The sequence below is a fragment of the Diuraphis noxia genome, unplaced genomic scaffold (assembly GCF_037042655.1).
Source record: "Diuraphis noxia isolate RWA-SAM2 unplaced genomic scaffold, SU_Dnox_SAM2 contig0001, whole genome shotgun sequence".
NCBI classification, from domain to species: domain Eukaryota; kingdom Metazoa; phylum Arthropoda; class Insecta; order Hemiptera; family Aphididae; genus Diuraphis; species Diuraphis noxia.
In genome coordinates, this window is record NW_028301711.1 from 102,056,387 (window position 1) to 102,075,878 (window position 19,492).

At 26.6% G+C, this 19,492-nt stretch overlaps 2 protein-coding genes across 5 annotated transcripts; both read right to left on the reverse strand.

The window, feature by feature from the left end:
* Window positions 1-6,755: 6,755 nt before the first annotated feature.
* LOC149062922 (uncharacterized) lies at window positions 6,756-15,205 on the reverse strand. 4 transcript variants are annotated; one of them, XM_089216957.1, is made up of 11 exons: window positions 15,082-15,205; window positions 10,372-10,561; window positions 10,149-10,292; window positions 9,971-10,081; window positions 9,752-9,862; window positions 9,443-9,553; window positions 9,236-9,367; window positions 8,879-8,956; window positions 8,548-8,801; window positions 8,235-8,394; window positions 6,756-7,120 (listed from the first exon to the last, which is right to left on the reverse strand). In XM_089216957.1, the coding sequence occupies exons 2-11, from the start codon at window positions 10,550-10,552 to the stop codon at window positions 7,017-7,019; spliced, it is 1,386 nt and encodes a 461-aa protein (XP_089073083.1). In that variant the 5' UTR covers window positions 10,553-10,561; window positions 15,082-15,205; the 3' UTR covers window positions 6,756-7,016. The 4 variants fall into 4 exon arrangements, with proteins under 4 accessions (XP_089073083.1, XP_089073082.1, XP_089073081.1 ...); XM_089216956.1 differs by lacking the exon at window positions 15,082-15,205 and adding an exon at window positions 10,800-11,071; XM_089216955.1 differs by lacking the exon at window positions 15,082-15,205 and adding an exon at window positions 14,835-15,057 and having other exon boundaries at window positions 6,757-7,120; window positions 10,372-10,558.
* LOC149062923 (uncharacterized) lies at window positions 11,857-14,825 on the reverse strand. Its single transcript, XM_089216953.1, has one exon. It carries the CDS (start codon window positions 14,119-14,121, stop codon window positions 11,932-11,934), a length of 2,190 nt encoding a protein of 729 aa, XP_089073079.1. The 5' UTR covers window positions 14,122-14,825; the 3' UTR covers window positions 11,857-11,931.
* Window positions 15,206-19,492: the final 4,287 nt, after the last annotated feature.

Below are 19,492 nucleotides of genomic sequence, written 5' to 3' on the forward strand. Positions count from 1 at the left end.
AATTGTTGTATTATTATATAGCTGTAATACATATAGGGAGTAAATATATAAATTGAAATGAGTTAACCATTCTTACTTTAATCGTTTAATCGGGATTTGAATCAAGTAAACAAAAGTAAATTTAATAATATTTTTTTCTCTGTATTAATTATTCATTGAAACGACCTTAAGATCTTTGTCAATGCGTATCACAAGTGGGTAATAGCGAGATCATGACGTGATCTATTGATTTATGTATATATCATTTTATACATGATACTAGCTCCTTCTCCAAGAGGAGACAGCATGTGCAACCTTCACTCCCAGTGGAAGACTTAAATAAATATAGCACATTTTGACATTTTGTTATGTGACCATATTAATACTTATGTTAAACATTTATAAAACTTCAACGGCTTTACTATCCATTTAACAGGGCCGTATTTAGGAATTTGACACCAAGGGGCAACAAAAAAATACGCCTCATTAATCATTATACAAAATACAAATTTAAATTATAAAAAAATTAGCCCCCCCTCTCCTACTCAGCCACCCGGGGCAACAGTACCCTGTAGCTCCCCCCTAAATACGGCTCTGCCATTTAATATTTTCTTTTGTTTAAAAATATTAAGTGCATATTACATACAATAAACAGGTAGGCCATATATGTATACTTATTACTTAATCTTAATACATAGTAATATGGGAATTGCGGTCGTCACAAATTACAAATTAAAAATCAAAAACAATTAAAAGTTTGTCTAATATTTTTCATGCTAACAATAAATGATGTATAGGTAGAATTAAATAAAAGTACGGATTAACATGAGAAGTAGATTATCGAACAGATTGATGTAAAATTATTCTATTTTTAATCGATATACATACCTAATATACGATTATAATTTATAAAACCATACTCAGCCATTATTGTTGACATGGTAAATGGATTTTTGTTATTATTATAATTTTCCCTTAATAGTCGTTGGCACACAATTCGAGTATTGTGCTTTCCTGTTTTTAATTCAATTCACTGTTATTTAAAATATATGTGATAATATATTAATATGTCATGACGTTAGGTAGGTAAATAAAATATTCCGGACCGTTAAATAATGTTTAATGATCGTAAAGTAAAGCTATTAAATCAAATTAAATACGTTACAATGTATATTGTTTATATAATATTATCTATAAAACATTTGATAGGTACCTTAAATAGTTCAAGATAGCGAGCAACTACTTTCGACCTACCTAATAGTTATTGAAAATATTAATTAAATGTAGGTTTAAGATAATCTGAAATAATATCATGTTAAAAAATTACAAAACATTTGTTTGCTTAAGAAATACATTATTAGGGTTCAGATTTTAAAGCATAATAAATAAACAAAAAAAGCACAAAACTGTTTAAAAAAAAGCAAAAATGAAACATTTATTTCTAAAAAAGCAAAAATAAAGCAAGATAAAAAATTAACATAAATTAATTGCAAAATTAAATTTAAAAAATGAAAAATTAATTTAAATTAAAAAAAGAATTCTTTACCTTGTATTTAACAAGATTTTCAATAATGAAACTGACTCTATTGTCTGACATAATATTTTTATACATATAGAAAACCATGCAATATACTCATTTAGTCCGTACTGCGTAGGTATTCCGAATTTTCTTATTAATTAAATTAATTTTTTTCTATTTCTGTAACATAATGCCATAATATACAAATTCCACATCTAAAACAACTGAAAAAAAGCGGGTAAGTCGTGGATGTCGATCTGCTGTACAGTAGGTTACTGTAATGGATGGGATTAAATTTGAATGCAATGATAGGTATCATTGTATACGAAAAACGATTCTGAACGGAGACGATTTGTCAGTCTAGGATATATTATATTTAAATATTGTCATATATTCTATTTTGAAACAAATATTTTATTTTTCAATTAAGACGCATTTTGCATAAGGCATGGTTAATCAATTAGTGTAGTTATCATGTAGTTATCATAATTCATAAATTCATAATACCTTATATTATCATATAGATATACATATACCTGGTTTGAGGATAAATCGTTATCATTACGCGATTTCATAAAAATTTAAAACTCAAACGCTCAAAATATTTTTCCTATAATGACGCTTCAAATTTTCTCTATAGCTATTTGAAGCAAAACTTATGGAAAACTTATTGTTGAATTTTACCTAACCTTAGATAAAAATACAGACAATATTATGAATTTTGAATTACAAAAAAATTCGCAAATATTCATGGTTTTGACGAATTTTTGTCAATATTTGAAATTCAAATGCTTATAAAAATTTAATTTGCATTTCCGGTGGACATTTTTTTTGTGATAAAGATTGAAAAACTTGTAAGGAATCTTGTATTAAATTTTTAAATCTTAGTTTAAAAAAGGAAATTTTTTATGAATTTCTAGCTTAAAATAATTTGTGAATTTTTGTGATTTTTACGTATTTTGTCAAAATTCAAACTTTGAATGCTTATCAAAAAAATTTTAACTATGAATTTCTTTTATTTTTCAACTGCTATTGTAATAATATGTTAAGAGCCTTGTATTAAATTTTTAAGATTTTCTACCTAAAAAATAAATTTTTATCAATTTTAATTTAAAAAAAAACTAATAATGATTGAAAATTGGATAGATCAAAATTTTTAAAAATTTCATGGTGGATAGAATATAGGTACTTATATAAACATTCAGTGAACATTTCATGTACCAATGGTCATTCGTTTTAAAGTTACAAACAATATTATGAATTTTGAATTACAAAAAAATTCGCAAATATTCATGGTTTTGACGAATTTTTGTCAATATTTGAAATTCAAATGCTAATAAAAATTTAATTTGAATTTCCGGTGGACATTTTTTTTGCGATAAAGATTGACAAATTTGTAAGGAATCTTGTATAAAATTTTCAAATCTTAGATTTAAAAAGAAAATTTTTTATGAATTTCTAGCTTATAATAATTTGCAAATTTTCATGATTTTTACGTATGTTGTCAAAATTAAAATTTAAATGCTTGTAAAAAAAAAAATGTGAGTATATACATTTCTTGTATTTTTCAACTGCTATTGTAAAAATATTTTAGGAGCTTTGTATTAAATTTTCAAATCTTAGGTATAAAAGGAACATTTTTTATGAATTTCTAGGATAAAATAATTTACGATTTTTTGTGATTTTTACGTATGTTGTCAAAATTAAAATTTGAATACACGTAAAAAAAAAATTTTGGCTATACATTTATTTTATTTTTCAACTGCTATTGTAAAAATATATTATGAGCTTTGTATTAAATTCTCAAAACTTAGAATTAAAAAGAAAAACTTTTATGAATTTCGATCTAAGATAATAGATCTCAGATCGATATTTTTTAAAAAAAATTAAAAAATTATAAAAACATAATGTTCGTTGCAATGCTATTGACATAATCCTAACAGTATTTTTTCATTAGTCGTACTACTCGTACTATAACTTCGTAAAATACAAATTTTGTTCTATCGATCAAAAATTACAGTCGGGTAGAAATATACCTAACATTACGAGAATAGAATATTTCAGCAAATGCATACTACGAGGTAGATATTTTTTTTCATTTCCCATTAATTTTTTTTGCAAATATATTTTACGCTTGTAATTTTAATGTGTTATTCCTCCATACAGCTAAATAATGTTTGTTATAAATATCCAAACGTTAATCGTCATCTATCTACCTTTCTATAATGTTGCAGCCAAAAAATAATTACATCCTTGTTACACCCCATCGTATATTTCTGGTAAAATTCCAAATCTTGTTAACTAATATAACCAATACTTACATTGGAGTTTCTATTTGATAACACGATTTAATGTCCAATAATAATTTTAATTAGTCTACTACTTTACTTATCATATAATTTATCAATGAAATATAGGTACAAAATTGGCCCATAACTATTCACGAATCGACGCGAATGAGTAAATTCGTGTACAATTGATGTGAATTTGTCATTCGTCAGGTGTTCGTGAAAATGTTAGTATTTACCGCCGGTCCATGGGGTTCGGGACCTCAAAATTGACCCCATAAACACCTATCTGGACATCTAATACTAATATAATATATATTAATATTTTCTGAGCGGAGCTTAAATGTGTTTGGAAAATTAGCTGGGCCCCTCCATAAAAAATTCCTATATACGACACGCTGGTTAGTAACTTATTTTGCAACTCAAGTCAAATATGCAAATTACCCGATTCTTCAGTACAAAAATTATCTATAGTGGAAAGATAATAAAATTAATCTTGGTAGATTTTTTTTTTAAATTAGAAAAATTAAAAAAATTAAAATAAAAACTATTTACCCAATTTACCTTATCCAGGACAGCGGGGGTCCTTTGAAATTACTACCTATTTTTTGAAATAGTGTAACTCTTATACCAGGTTTACACCGAACCAGTCCAGAAAAATAGTAGTTAATGCCATAATAACACTGCTGTAAAACCTGATTAAAAAAATATGTACTACTAAGACGAATAAAACACTCAATGACCCAACCACCAGACCATGGTTTATACTCAATAGTAAGTTACGTAAGTATAAAAATTAATACTCATTTATTCTATTTATACACACTTTTCTTAAGGTCGCTTACAGGTCTGTTTGTCTGTAATCAAATCTTGCGCCCTCGATTTGAGGCACTTTTTAACGATGAGAAATTGGTCTTGGATGACAATACAATAATCCGTTGTCATTTTGGGACACGGACCTCCAGGTAGGCGATGACGGGTGTGCAAAGTCATCTCCAAGGAAGTAAAGGTACGATAATATAATAATAGGGAGTTTACCAATTGCGCTTAAAATTACCTTTTCATATACCAATTGCGCTCTAAACATTTAAGGGTCGATAGACCAATTGCGCTCTAAAAATTTTAGGGTCGATAGACCAATTGCGCTCTAAAAATTTTAGGGTCGATAGACCAATTGCGCTCAACACATTTTACATTACCTTAGGAAAACTTATTATTTGATTAAATATATATATGAACATATTTTTGGTTTTTATTACATATTAACTGTTTTTTTGCGAGTATAAATGCATAATATATTGTGAGATGTATTATACAGTTTTACAAGGTTTATACAGTTTAGTCAATGAAATCTAAAATAAAATAATATTAATAATAATCAGAAAATAGGTGGTTAAATCATAAAGTAATAAGATTTTGAGTTTAAGGTAATCATGATGTTTGTATTTTGCATGCTTTAATAATAATAATATTTTTTTAAATGATAATTTGAACATGGCATTACAATTTAGAATAATATAATATGGTTAGTTTACAGAATAATATATTTGATCAATAATAAATTTTTTTACTACGAGGAAAGGAGATTATAATTATAACTATAACAGGGCAATTACATTAAATATTAAAATAATTCATTTAGTCACCACGAGGTATAATAATAACATTCTAATTTAAAAAAATATATAATACAAATATATTAATAAATATACTAACCAGTCACAAGTTTTTCGGGAGGACTAATAGGTACATTTACATAATTTACATTTAAACCTTTTTACAATAATAATAACACACAATTTTTAAAAATTCTTTTCTGCTAATTTCGCCAGATTTGTATTTCTCGATATAAGAATTGATTGTTAATTTTTTTGTTAAATATGCTCTATTTGAAATATATTTATCATGTTCTGTACTATTTATTGCAATATACGTGCTAGTCTGAATTTCAATTATTACTTTTAAAAATACAAAAATATTTGGATGGGGAGAATAAAAGTTTTTAGAAAATGAAGCGTGAAAAGCTTCACATGCATTAGTCGTACGTTCAGAACTTATTGAATTAGACGCCCATAGTATCGGGGGAAATGTAGAATTAGATGATATATAGTTTTCAACAATATAATTAGTAAATTTGGTTAGATTTGAATTAATTGGTTGAATCGTCATTATTTCTTCTACAAACACATCCTCCACTTCTTCGTGTGGAAAAAGCGACAGACCAAAAATTAAATGCAGCCATTTTCCTACTTCAGAATTAGGGTTTTTATATTCTGTCTGTAGTCCACAACTTTGAATATTCCTCCACCAAGCTTGAGATAAATGAAATCTACATCCCACTAGGAGTATTGAAGGCCAGACTTGTTTAGATGCAAAATGTATAGCTTGTTCGAAATCGGCAACGACTGTTTTTGGGTTAAAATCGAGATTGAACCCAGGTAGCAAAATAACAATATTATAACATTATAATAAAATTACAAATGTAATAAGTAATATTACACAATAACTATTAATTGAATATAAATACATTACAATAATATAACTGTATTAATATAGTATTATTATTTGGCAAGTTTGAAATTATTATAATAACATTTCAAAAATAACATTTTAATAATAATATAAAAAAAATAATATTATTAAATTTCAAATATAACAATTCTATAATAATATAAAAAATCATATTAATATATTTTTTAAACATTATTATATTAATAATAATATATTCATATTATATCCTTATATTCAAATATTTTATAATAATCACCAAAATAAAATCTCTGCCTCATTCTTCATATTTGTATTAGTATAATACATTTTGATAATTTAATTACTAATTTTACATTACCTGATTACCTTAAAAGGAACTTTTAATAGAAATATTTAGTTTATTATTGTTTATTATTTGAGGTGCCAATTCAATTGTAATATTAATAGTATTGATTAGATATTATATTGTAGGTATATAAATATACCAATTATACACCAGCTTGTTTATGAATAATACATACATACATATAATAATTATACATACATAAATTTACCATGCATTTTGTTATGTATTATTGATTATTGAACAGTTTAGGATAAATAAATTCAATACAATTTCAAATTTTTTAACTAATAATTCCTTTAATTTCAGGTATTTCTCATAATAGAAAATATAACATAATCATTGCCTTTATATAGTAGATTATTACAATTTTTTTTTAATAAACCATACACATACATCATTTTTTTTTTCTAAAGGCTGCTCCGGCTAAATATATTTTTATTGGCATTTCGATATCTGAATTTGATATGTCTTGAAAACTTCTAATTTTTCTTATGGCTTCTAAAAAAATTCAATACAGATTATTATTTTAATAAACTGATTTGAACATCATATTATGCTATCAGTGAAGTGGATATTGAACAGAGAATATACCTATACTAATTTAAGTAGGTGTATAAATATTGTGAGCCAGTGGCGTATACAAGGATGGGTTTTTGGTGGATATGACACCCCCCTTGAGCCGTATCATATATTACATTATTATTACATATTATATATTACAATATACATTATATACAATAAAATAGGAACATAGGTAAATCTTACGATTTACACGTCATACAATATGAAATATAAAATAATGCACGGATTTTATTTCATAAAATATTATTTTTTTTCATTATTATCTATTGGCCTTTAAAATAAAAGTTTTAATTTGTACGTATTATTATATATAATATTTATTATTTAATGTTTATAATTAACACCTCCCTTCAGAAAATCCTAGCCACTGTTGTGAACCTGCTTAGAAGTACGTGTTATATAAACACACGGAAGTGCAAAGAAGTATTAGAAGTAAATAAAAGTAATAGTGTATAAAAAAAGGACTTGTTTAACCATTGATGTGCTAAACCCCATTTAAGGTATGCACAAATTAAGCCTCATTTGGTAGGTAGGAGTGGTATTATATTTTACTCCCCAACATTGACAACAAAAACTTTTTATTTTTATTAAGGTTATGGGTTATATATTTATTAATAATTCAAAGTTATATAGCTACACGCTTTGGTAAAAATATAAGTTTATTTGGGATCCGCCCACATTAAAAAGAAAATTACAAATGTAGATTAAACATGACAATAAAATTGTTTATTATTATAATTTAGGAAATTAGAAATAACAGTTACTCTTTATGGATCCACATAGTAATTTTAAAAGAAAGTAGATTAACCTTTTTTAAACACAGTTATATTCATTTTTTTTCATATAATTTTAACTTATTGAGTTAAATTTAAGATTTATTAATTGTTAACTTCTAACTTATCAATTTCGATTTCTCTTAACATATACCTAACTTGAGTAATTTATTTTTATTAATGCTTGCCTACCAACCTTGGGAAATATATAATAAATTACCTCTAATAATAAATTCTTATTTTTCAAAAAATATTACCAAATATAATAGCACATGAAGCTAATGAAGAAAATATCTTTTTTTTCTTCTGACCAACATAACTAAATATTTTCAAAAATTCATCATCGAAAACTGTTCTTAACATTTGTCTTATTGTTGATGTCAATGATTTTTTCGCCAATCTTTTGAGACCATTAACCTGGAATAATAAAATTAATACCTATAGCTGATTTATCATTATTTTAATTTGAAAACAAATTAAAGGGAAATCATACAACATTTTAAATAAGAAATATTCAAAGAGTTATTATCAATCTTATCATTTCAAAAATTATTTTTAAATAGTACTTACAACATTTAATCTGAAAGACTTGTTTAATAATTTTTCTTCAAAATTATTTAGTTCGTCCTCGTTACGTAGTGGTAGTAACAAACAATAATCATTATCATCATTAATGTTTGAATTTTCATGACTACTACTTGAAATACTACCCATATTTATAATAGTTTCAGTTAAAATGTTGTCCATTCGTGTTTGATTATGCCCAATGTTCTCAACATCATATTTAATTTTCATGACTACGCTCAATATTTTTTTCAATGTTTCTATATCAACAAAGATAAACAATGAAATGTTTTTCCAAGAAAATTATAAGAATAAAAAAGATTAATATAATAATTACCATCAGAAATTGATTCACGTTGAGAAGCATTAAAAGTTGGTTTGTTTTTATGTATAGCACCATGGAATGAAGATGTCCCTGTAGAAATAACAGTTATTACATAAAAAGTAAAATAATATTCATACACAATAAATAAATATGTATTAATATTAAAATAGTTACAGTACAATATTATATAGATAGTAAAATGAATGAATTTATTTTTAGTATAGTTGACATTAATATTCCAAATAATTAAATATTATAACTAATCAATTTATAATAAAACTGACTATGAATATGTTTAAAAACATTTTAGAAACTAATTAATTTTGAAACTGTTTTGAATGGCAAGTGCATTTATTGTTTTTTCCTTACTGGAATCAAGCATCCTGGAGCCTTTACTTAAAGGTTTGTTTACTTCAATGATTTCATATTGATTAGAATCTGCTGGAGTGACTTTAAATGGAGATGCAGTTGTGTGAACCACAGTTGACCTTTGCATTGTTCCTGATAAAAAGTATAAATATAATATATTGTATATACTATAAAGTATATATTAGGAAATAATCTAGTATTGATTACCATAAGTATTAGATGAATCTTTTAAATCAGTTAAAGAGTTAAAAATATCTGGCGAATCAGGAATATCATTCTGGTTACTATTTTTTAAACCACAAAAATCATCTGAAAAATCTGAAAAAAAATATAAAACATATTATTTTAAACGAAGGCATATAATATGTGTATACAGTATTAACTATTATTATTATTAATATACAGTATTATTATAACATAATTATTAGTATTCACACTATCTTAATTCTTATGTCAAAATTATATTTGAGCTTTATTTTAATTAAAATAAAATCATTATTATTTTTAAAACAATACCCTGGCTAGATGAAGTTGCATCAAATAATCTTCTTTTAACTGGAATTTGTGAACTCATCATTTTACAATTGTTTAATGTCTCATAGTCATTATCAGATTTTGATAAATTACCTATAGAAAAATGTTTATAATTCATAGTTAGATTTAGTTAGTATTTATACTATCTTCATTCTTATGGCATATATTAAAACACAGTCATAATTTTTTTTAGAACAATACCTGGACTAGGAATAGTTGTATTAAATAAGCTTCTTTTAACTGGAATTTGTGAACTCATAATTTTACAACTGTTTAATGTCTCATAGTCATTATCAGACTTTGATGAATTACCTATATATAGAAGTTTATAATTAATAGTTAATTTAGTAACACTAAAATTGTATAGTTTTAAATTTACCTTCGTTTAACAATTGATTAAAAATCGGAGGATCTTGAACCAATACTTTTTTTCTTCTAATCTTGGTCTGAATTTCATCATTAGTTGAAAGATCAGATGTTTCTTCAGCTTTTTTGGCTTTTGACTTAGCTTCGAAATAACTAGCTATAGAAAAATCAATTGATAACCGCTCTCAAAAAATATATTATACTATCCATTAAATAAGTAAATAACTTGTAATTACCAATGCCTTTTTTTAACGTTCTAGAAGGAAAATAATCAAAACCATATTTATTAAGGATTGTTCTAGATTGTATATGTTTTTTTATATTATTTTTTGGCCAACCACAAACGTCTTTTTTTACCCAATGGCTAGGAACAGCTTCAACCGCATTTTCATTAATGAAATGCACCACAGTCCACATTTTTATCTACTGAAAGATAGAAAAATTTTTTTTTAATAACTTTTTCAAAATGATAATGCTCTTAATTTGTTTTTTACAATTATATTATATAGTTATATAAATAAACTTATGATATTTTAACCCTTATATAATTTAACATATTATACTAATAAGAGTTAAGAATGTTAAAATAAAACATTTTAAAATAAGTTGTCACAAAATTCTTGAAAGAGAATTAAAATTGATTTGAATAGTGAATACTTATTACAATATGCTGTTGTAAATTTATTAAGCAACACAATAATAGATAGCTTCTCTCCATTTGTGTTTTGTCTCTGATCCATGTGCAATATTATGTTCAGAAAATTCAATTTTGTGTGTTGTTGGCTTTGATGTTAGAGTAAATTATTATTATTATTATTATCAAACTTAAAGGTTTATAGGGATACTATCTAGGGCATATCATAGGCTATCATAGATATTTTTATTTAAAAGTTTATAATTAACTTATAACTATGTAAAATATTAATATTTAAATTCCCCAAAATTTGTATTAAAAATAAAATATGTACCTATCAATTATAAAATATGATGTACCTTAGATAATATTTATAAGTTTGATAATATGACCTATTATCAATTCACTATAATATTAAAGCTAAAAACATACCAAAATGTTTAATGTTACTTATTTATCAAAGAGAGAAAACAAATTATGTTCTAACATGCTCGCAACTAATACACCAAAATACAATATAGGTAACTGTAGTTTGAAAAAATAACTTTAAAATGTTTAAATAAATTTAGAGATAGGTAATATGATCATTTACAAAATTCACATAATTAACTAGATATATTAGAGGGTATTTAAATAATTTTTATTTGTGATAAAATACTATAATTACTTGTGTAATATGTATTTAGCATACATTGACCAAAAAAAAATCCGCTTGGTAGAATTTTTGAAAGAGAAGTATTATAATTTTAGCATAATTTAATGAAAACTGTCCGCATAATATTTAAAATATATAAGTTATTTGCCTAACTGGCATAGATACAATTGTTCTTATTATATAGTTGATACAAATAAAACAGATATTTACAAAACAATTAAAAATCTACATTTTAAATATTTTTTTTTTTTTTTTATACAAATTTAAATTTTTCAACTATGATGAATGTAATTTTTGAAAGAGAAGTATTATAATTTTAGCATAATTTTATGACAAACTGTCCGTATAATATTTAAAATATATAGGTTATTCGCCTAACTGGCATAGATACAATTGTTCTTATATATTATATAGTTGATAGGTACAAATAAAACAGATATTTACAAAACAATTAAAAATCTACATTTTAAATATATTTTTTTTTATATACAAACTTAAATTTCTCAACTATGATGAATGTAATAAAGGGATAGCAATGCAATCTTTATTGCATGATAATATCATAACTTTATTTTGAATATCATTGATAGTCCACATACAATATAAATTAGTTGATAATTGTTTAACGATATATATTCCAAAGCAAGATGATCTTATAGGTTTATCATAAAATAATTCCTTAATTTCAAATTTTCTGCCAATCAAAACAACTGCACCAGTGTTATGTGAGTGAGCAATATTAATTAATTTTATAACTTCATTAGTTTTAGAAATAAAATAAGAATCAGCATCTATTTTACATTTAATTTTAAATTTATCCAAAACTAAAGAACTGAATTGTGGATTAACGCAGCCACTTAATAAAGGTCCATCGTTATGTGGTCCTAATAATAAGCCATTTTCATCACTTTGGACAGTTTCATTTTTATTTAGACTAAAGTTTCCATTTTCATTATATCTTATTACTACTTGTTCTAAAGGCTTATTAGGCTGCCTCAGCATACTTTTTAGAACTTTCATATAGTTTTCGAATGGAAACGCACTGCAATTATCAAGAGGCCCATACTGTTTAAAATCATCTACCAAATGAATTAATCCATGAATGTTGGAAGATACAAGATACTGTCCATAAATTTGTTCAAATGTTTCAACAAAGTAATTTAACAAATCATCAGCATATTGTATAAATGATCTACGATTAGGAGACAATAGTATAATCATTGCTATATTGAGGGCCATAAAGTTTTTTAAACAATCATTAGACACAATGTTTTTCAATATAACAGGACCAACATACAACAAAAATGAACGGAATTCAGTAGCTTTCCAGCGTGCCACTTCAACTAGAGATCTAGGTTTCCGAGAAAATTCACATGGAAATTTAGATTTGAAACTTAAAGATAAATTGGTTAAATGTTTAACTTTTGAAGATGATAAACGAACACTTAATGGTCCTTTGATCCACAATAGTAAGAGTTTTTTCATTACACCAAGAGTTACCAAATGCATGTAATCAAGGGAGAAAGAGGATACAACATTCACACCAGATATTTCCACAATCCTTGAAATAGTAGTATATGGTGAATGGTGATTTATATCAGTTTGATGAACATAATTATTATGTGTTCGTTTGGCTTCTCGCTTGGAAATATCACAATAAGGAAAACATAGCCGATTCTCTTTATACTCTCCTTCAATTTCACATCTTGTGCAAGAAGAAAAACCATTATGACCTTTTATTTTCAAAATGAAGGCCTTCGCTGGAGTGTCACAACAAAAAACATCTAATAATATCTTATAAATACTATTATTAATCAATAGACCATTTTCAACTAAATGCTTTGCTTCGTCTACAAAATCTTTTAAAAAATCATCGCTATCATTTGGCTTTTCAGTACCAAAATATAGTCCAATTGGAAAAACAACATTACATTTTGACCTCACATAAGCTAAAATGGGCCAAAATTGATTGGAATTACTTTTAGAAATAGGCAATCCATCGATACCAATAACAAGATTTATTTCTTTTGAAGGTTGATCAATTAGATTAAAAGTTGAAAAGTATCTATTAATTCCATTTTCAATTCCAAAATGGTAATATTTACCAGGATCAACAATTCGCATTTTACATAACTCTACTGGTTTTGTGTGTAAAATAGTTCGAGCATCTTTAGGCAAAGTAGAAAAACATTTATGTTTTCTTAAAATTAATAGGAGACTATTTAAAGCAGTATGTGGAATTTTGTTTTGTATTGACCAATCAGCTAATTCAAAACGAAAAGATTTATCTGTATCAAAATATATAAAATCATCACTATCAGTTGAAATATTTATGTTTAATAGATCATTAGCATTTTCAGTATGTAAATTATGATTTTGAGTCTTATTGATATTATCCGTTACACTATCATCTGATATAAAATCATTATTATTTGGGCTATTATTTGTTTCAACTATATTATTTTCTGTAGTTTGTGATAAATTATTAGGAGAGTTATCAATTATACTATCTGAGTCATCAATAAAAAAATAATTATCTTCAACAGAATTATAATGGGCTTCTAATTCTTCATTAATTCGCCTTTTTTTTGATCGATAACTTAATGGAAATGATTTTTTCATATTTGAACTAGGTATAAACAAAAAATGGTTAGGTAGGTATATAGGTATCTGTAATTTATTTATAATTAATCTCATTAAACACCTAGATTACGTACAGACTGGTATAGACTAATTGAAATGATACTGTATAATAATATAGGTCTTTTAGAATAAAGCATAATTACCTAGTTTACTTATATTAAACTTAATTTTGTTTCTTCAATATAATATATTATGTACCTGACCTATTGGAAATCTACAACATGTGATGCTTAATAATTGTCTAAACCTCAATGGTTTTTACAATTTACATTTGTGATTTGCTACGATTGTAAATGATTAGTATTGTGCACTGTAATTAAAATTTTGAGTGCACATCGACACAGCATATATTATCAAAAATATGTGCGTTCAGAATGGACATATTAACTAAACTTACAGATTACTTTTAAGTATTTGCTCATTACCAGTTATCAGATCCCAAGCAGCTAGCTACCAAGGTATATGTGATTTAGAATTGCCTAGCTCTTAACTTTGATAGTTTTTAGACAAATTCACAAAGATGTTTTTGATTTAATTCTGACTCATAATATTAAAAACAACAGTATAGATTTAACAGACAATTTCACATACAATATTAAGTTTAAAATTTAAATGCGTAAGGCGAATGTAGCCTACATGAAGTCATGACAACGAAAGCATGTGCGTGAATGTAGTAAGATTTTATAGGTAGCTAGTCTATGCCCCATCGAATCGTGACGCGTATTATACTTAATTTATATTATATATTAATACAGTAATTTACTTACCTATTGTTGCCGAAAATAAGTAAAGTATAAATAATACTAGCACGGAGGGCTAGTAAATAATAAAATACTATACAACATACAAGTATACTGTATACAACTGTAGACAGCGCAATGAAAAATTGAAAACTGGCCTAGTCACCTAGTAGCATAGAGTAAGAGAAGTAATCTTACTCTATGCCTAGTAGCCTGTAACTGCGCGACTCTAGCGGTAATTTTAAATTAATAACTATAATAATATGACACGAACCGAAGTTTCCAGTGTTTCCACAACACGATTGACACACAAGACTACAAGAGTATAAAAATTAAAAGTAATAACAAATAATGAAATAACAATAACCAATACAATGAGCACTGAGCAGTGAAAATGTAAAATGATCATTATACGATATTATACTCCATGTGTACAACGCTAAAAACACAAAATTTGTGACCAATTCACCGATTGGAGATTACGTTCGGCGGCACGCATTCCGCTCGGACCAGCAAGCGCGTGGCGGTGGTATAATTATTATGCTGATAACAATAATAACAATAAACACATAGTTATTTATAGAACGTACGAACCACGGACTAAGATATAATGGACTGGCATCGATAAGGCTGGGGGAGTAGGAGGGACCGAGCATCAAATGTTATGTTCTCTTCACCTCTCCACCCTCATACAAAAGTCCGAATGATTAGCACGCCACCTAGTGGCAATATCTACAAATAGGCCGCGAGCAGCCAGCAGTATAAAATTGGTTATTCTTTTGATGCACTGTTTTAGACTTTTGTAGATAGCGCTAAAATCATTCGGACTCAAATTCCCCCCGCACTCCCGCGTCGCGTAACATTTTCGGCTCACAGATATTGCACTCGATGCCAGTCCATTATATCTTAGTCCGTGGTACGAACTATGGTATACCGTCTACGTCTCTACGAATGTCGAAATGCTATATAATGAGAATTTTGAGTACACTGTATTGTACATTATTGCGCCTTCGGTAATGCAACGCTGCAATTCTTGATGGAAATACTGTATTCTACATGAAATCGGTAAAAATCGCTTTATTTCAGAACACCTTCATTTATTCGTATCAGTTATCAATGTAAAAATAATAATAATTATGACAATAGTTAGTGATAACGGGCCTTATCAGTGATTTTAAACGCATATCCATAATCCATCAGACAATCGGGTTTTAGTTACGTCATGTTACGATGGAAACTACGATGTTTCGATGCAACAACGCATTCGATGCGCTGAATTTCAGAACACTATCGCTTGAAAATAATGAAAATACGTTGCATTTTAGAACATGTTTTATAATTTCGATGGCAAAGTGCCCAACTGACTTTTGTTTCTTGCTGGGCAGCCGACTGACCTTTGTCCGGTAAAAGTGATGTATACCTACTGAAATGATGGACGGCAAGGCGGAGGAGTGTACCTATTATAATATAATATACATTATACAATATACAATGTAGCCACGTATGTCTATAATATATGTATATAATAAGTGTATAACACAATTTTTAATTATTTTTAAATAAATATACATATTTTGGTACACAATATACACGTACGGACCAGGGCGCATATACTTAAGCTGCAATAAATATTTTTACCATACACCTTCGTAAAAATAACATAAAACATTATAGTAGCTAGTGGTATCTGGTATATATTATTATGTAGTGTAAAGAATTTAAGTAGAAAATTTACGTAACCACCACTATAGATTAAAAAAGAGTAGGTCAGCGGTGGTCGTTTCTTGGACTGGTAGCGTATTATACGATTATTACATTTCGATTAAAATGCAAGGATCGCATTCAATAACACGATTCTGAGCGGACGAAAGAAAATGTATGAATATATGTAACCATTAATATTGAATATAATATATTAATATACGAATATACCAAGTGGAAATTACTGAATTAGGTATTTTTTAAAATTTTATTCTTTTCTATGGTGATAAGCAAAACGTTATAAAAAAATATTGATAAAATCCCGTTTTTTCGAAATTTTTCAGTGATTTTTCTAGCTGCGTTAAATAACTATTGAGAAAATTAAAAAATGACCTCTTTAGAGTACCATCTTGATCTAATTTTCTAAAAGATGATACAATAGGTATGTTTAAATTAAAGCACTCTTTCTGGGAGAAATTTTGTTTATAGGATAGAAAAAATAAATAAATATCATTGTAAAATCACTATAGCTTCCTCCGAGGAAGGGGTCGCTGTCGAAACGGGTAATGTGCATAAATTTTTTAATAATTTATTTATGTTTGGAAATATTTTTGAATCACACAGCAAAAATAAGTAACAACAATAGTAACAATCTAAGACCGTGGTAACAATATTATATTCAACAACTAGATAGCCGCCTCTTTCTTATTATCGAAATCGGTTAAGTAGGAAATGTTTTAAAATGTATTTTCATTCATATAGGTTAAGTTAGTTCATTATAGTTGTTCAATGTTCATACAACTATCGAAATATTCAAAATATCGTTTTAAACAGGGTTTAAAAAAAAAATAAGCTTCCAGGGGGGGGGGATATGACCCCCATATCCCCTCCCATAAATACGCCTTTGCTTCCTCGCTCCACCCAGAATCTAAAATTACAAAAATATGTTCAAAAATGTACTCAAAGCGTACGTCACAATATTATGCTGAATGAATGACGTGCCATATTGAGGAGCGGCTGAGTCCTGAGTGGGGCTGGGTTTAAACTCCCTTCTTCATCAGAACAAAAGAACATAATAATATAATATGTTATAATAGCAATGAATTAATAATAATATAGTATGATTTTACTGTTTGGCAAAATAATATTATAATTTTATTGGAAATAAAACGATACCATATAGTTCTGAAAATAATAATAAGTTAGTAATTCATTAATAATAATATAGTATGATTTTATTGTTACCTTAAAAATAATATTATATGTTTATTGAAAATAAAACCACTCTATATTGTTTTATTAATAATATTAATTTCATAATTCCATAATAATAATATAATAATATTTTATTTTTAGTACTATAATAATATAATACATGTAACGTAAATAAAACAATAGTATATTATTTTAATTATATTATTTCAGAACTAATGAATTAATAATATTTTAGTATTATTATCATTACATTTTTGCTACCTGGGAATGTTGCACATTTACTAATCAAAGCTCGAAATAAATATTCGTATGTGGATGACAGCTTGTTTGGCAGTAAAGAAAATATAAGTGGAATATAGTGACCATTTTTCAAACCATGTATCGTAAAAAATTGATAAAAAAATTTAGAACAAAATTCAAATGTTCCGTCGACGAATATTTTGTCACAACTACATAAAAATTCTAAATTTGATATTGTAGAAAAACATATTATATTCAACATATTGTCATTTATAAGCAATAAATTCTCACCCTTGTATGTATTAGTATCCAAATTATTTAATGTTGTATGCACTTCGGTTACATTTTTCGGTAATGGTGGTAGCGTTTTTCTACGAGCACGATAAACGCTTCGTCGTATAGAATGAACATCGTTTAATGTCAAATCTAACGCAGTTGATTGCACTTCATTCCGAATTAATTTTAGCGGTCGTGTTGTAACTTGGTCTGTTGCTTTTCTTTTTAACGAATTTGCAACAATTTGTCTATTTATATTGACACTTGCTTCGTGGTTATGATCAAAGTTAGATTTTAAAAGTACCGTTTCACTTAGATCACTTAAAAAATTCGAAGTACACGATTTAATTGTACATCTCCATTTTATTCCGTTTTTTGAGATAGTACATTTTCGAAACTTAAAATCATCTAGAACTAATAATGGTTTATTTTTTTCACTCAGAGCTTTTGTAAAACGATCCATATTGTAACGTGAAACAACTCGAACTAATACCAAGAGACTAACAAGACATAAGTATTGGGTAACATCGACGTGTTACTCTATATAGTATTGTATATACTATATTGTATATTGTGTGCAACGAAACAATTAGGCCGATAAAATATATCCGATGATAATGAAAACTTGTTTTCGTACATCACTCAAATGCATACTTCCGTGATCATTGATCAAAATATGTGCGTGATAATAATAATGTTTCATAAAATTCCCGATACTGTTATAAAATATATTAAAACCAGTCACTTTAGCTAGTAATCAATTGATCAATAAATATCAGGCAAATTTTAATACAAGCGCAATTGGTATATTGACCGTAAAATATAAAGAGCGCAATTGGTACACTAACCGTAAAATATAAGAAGCGCAATTGGTACACTGACCCAAAATTATATGCAGCGCAATTGGTCCATAGCCTAATAATATAGTAATAAAACCATAACAACTACCATCTACCAAAAATATAAAAATATATTATCAACATTATGTTTAAATTTTTTAACTTTACTTTTAAATTTTTCATCACGCGCGCTCGTATCACCGCAGCTGTTCGTCGAGTTCTCTGCCATTTAACCTAACCATTACTCGCCGAAAAAAAAAAATCAGCGTTGCATGATAATATATGATAATATATGTATGATAAACGTTTAATAAAAAAATTTAGTTTCAACTAAAAAGTAGAAAATTAAAAAATAAAAAATAAATTTTTTTTAAAACACACTTTCTATAAAAACATATTTAAAAAATATATATT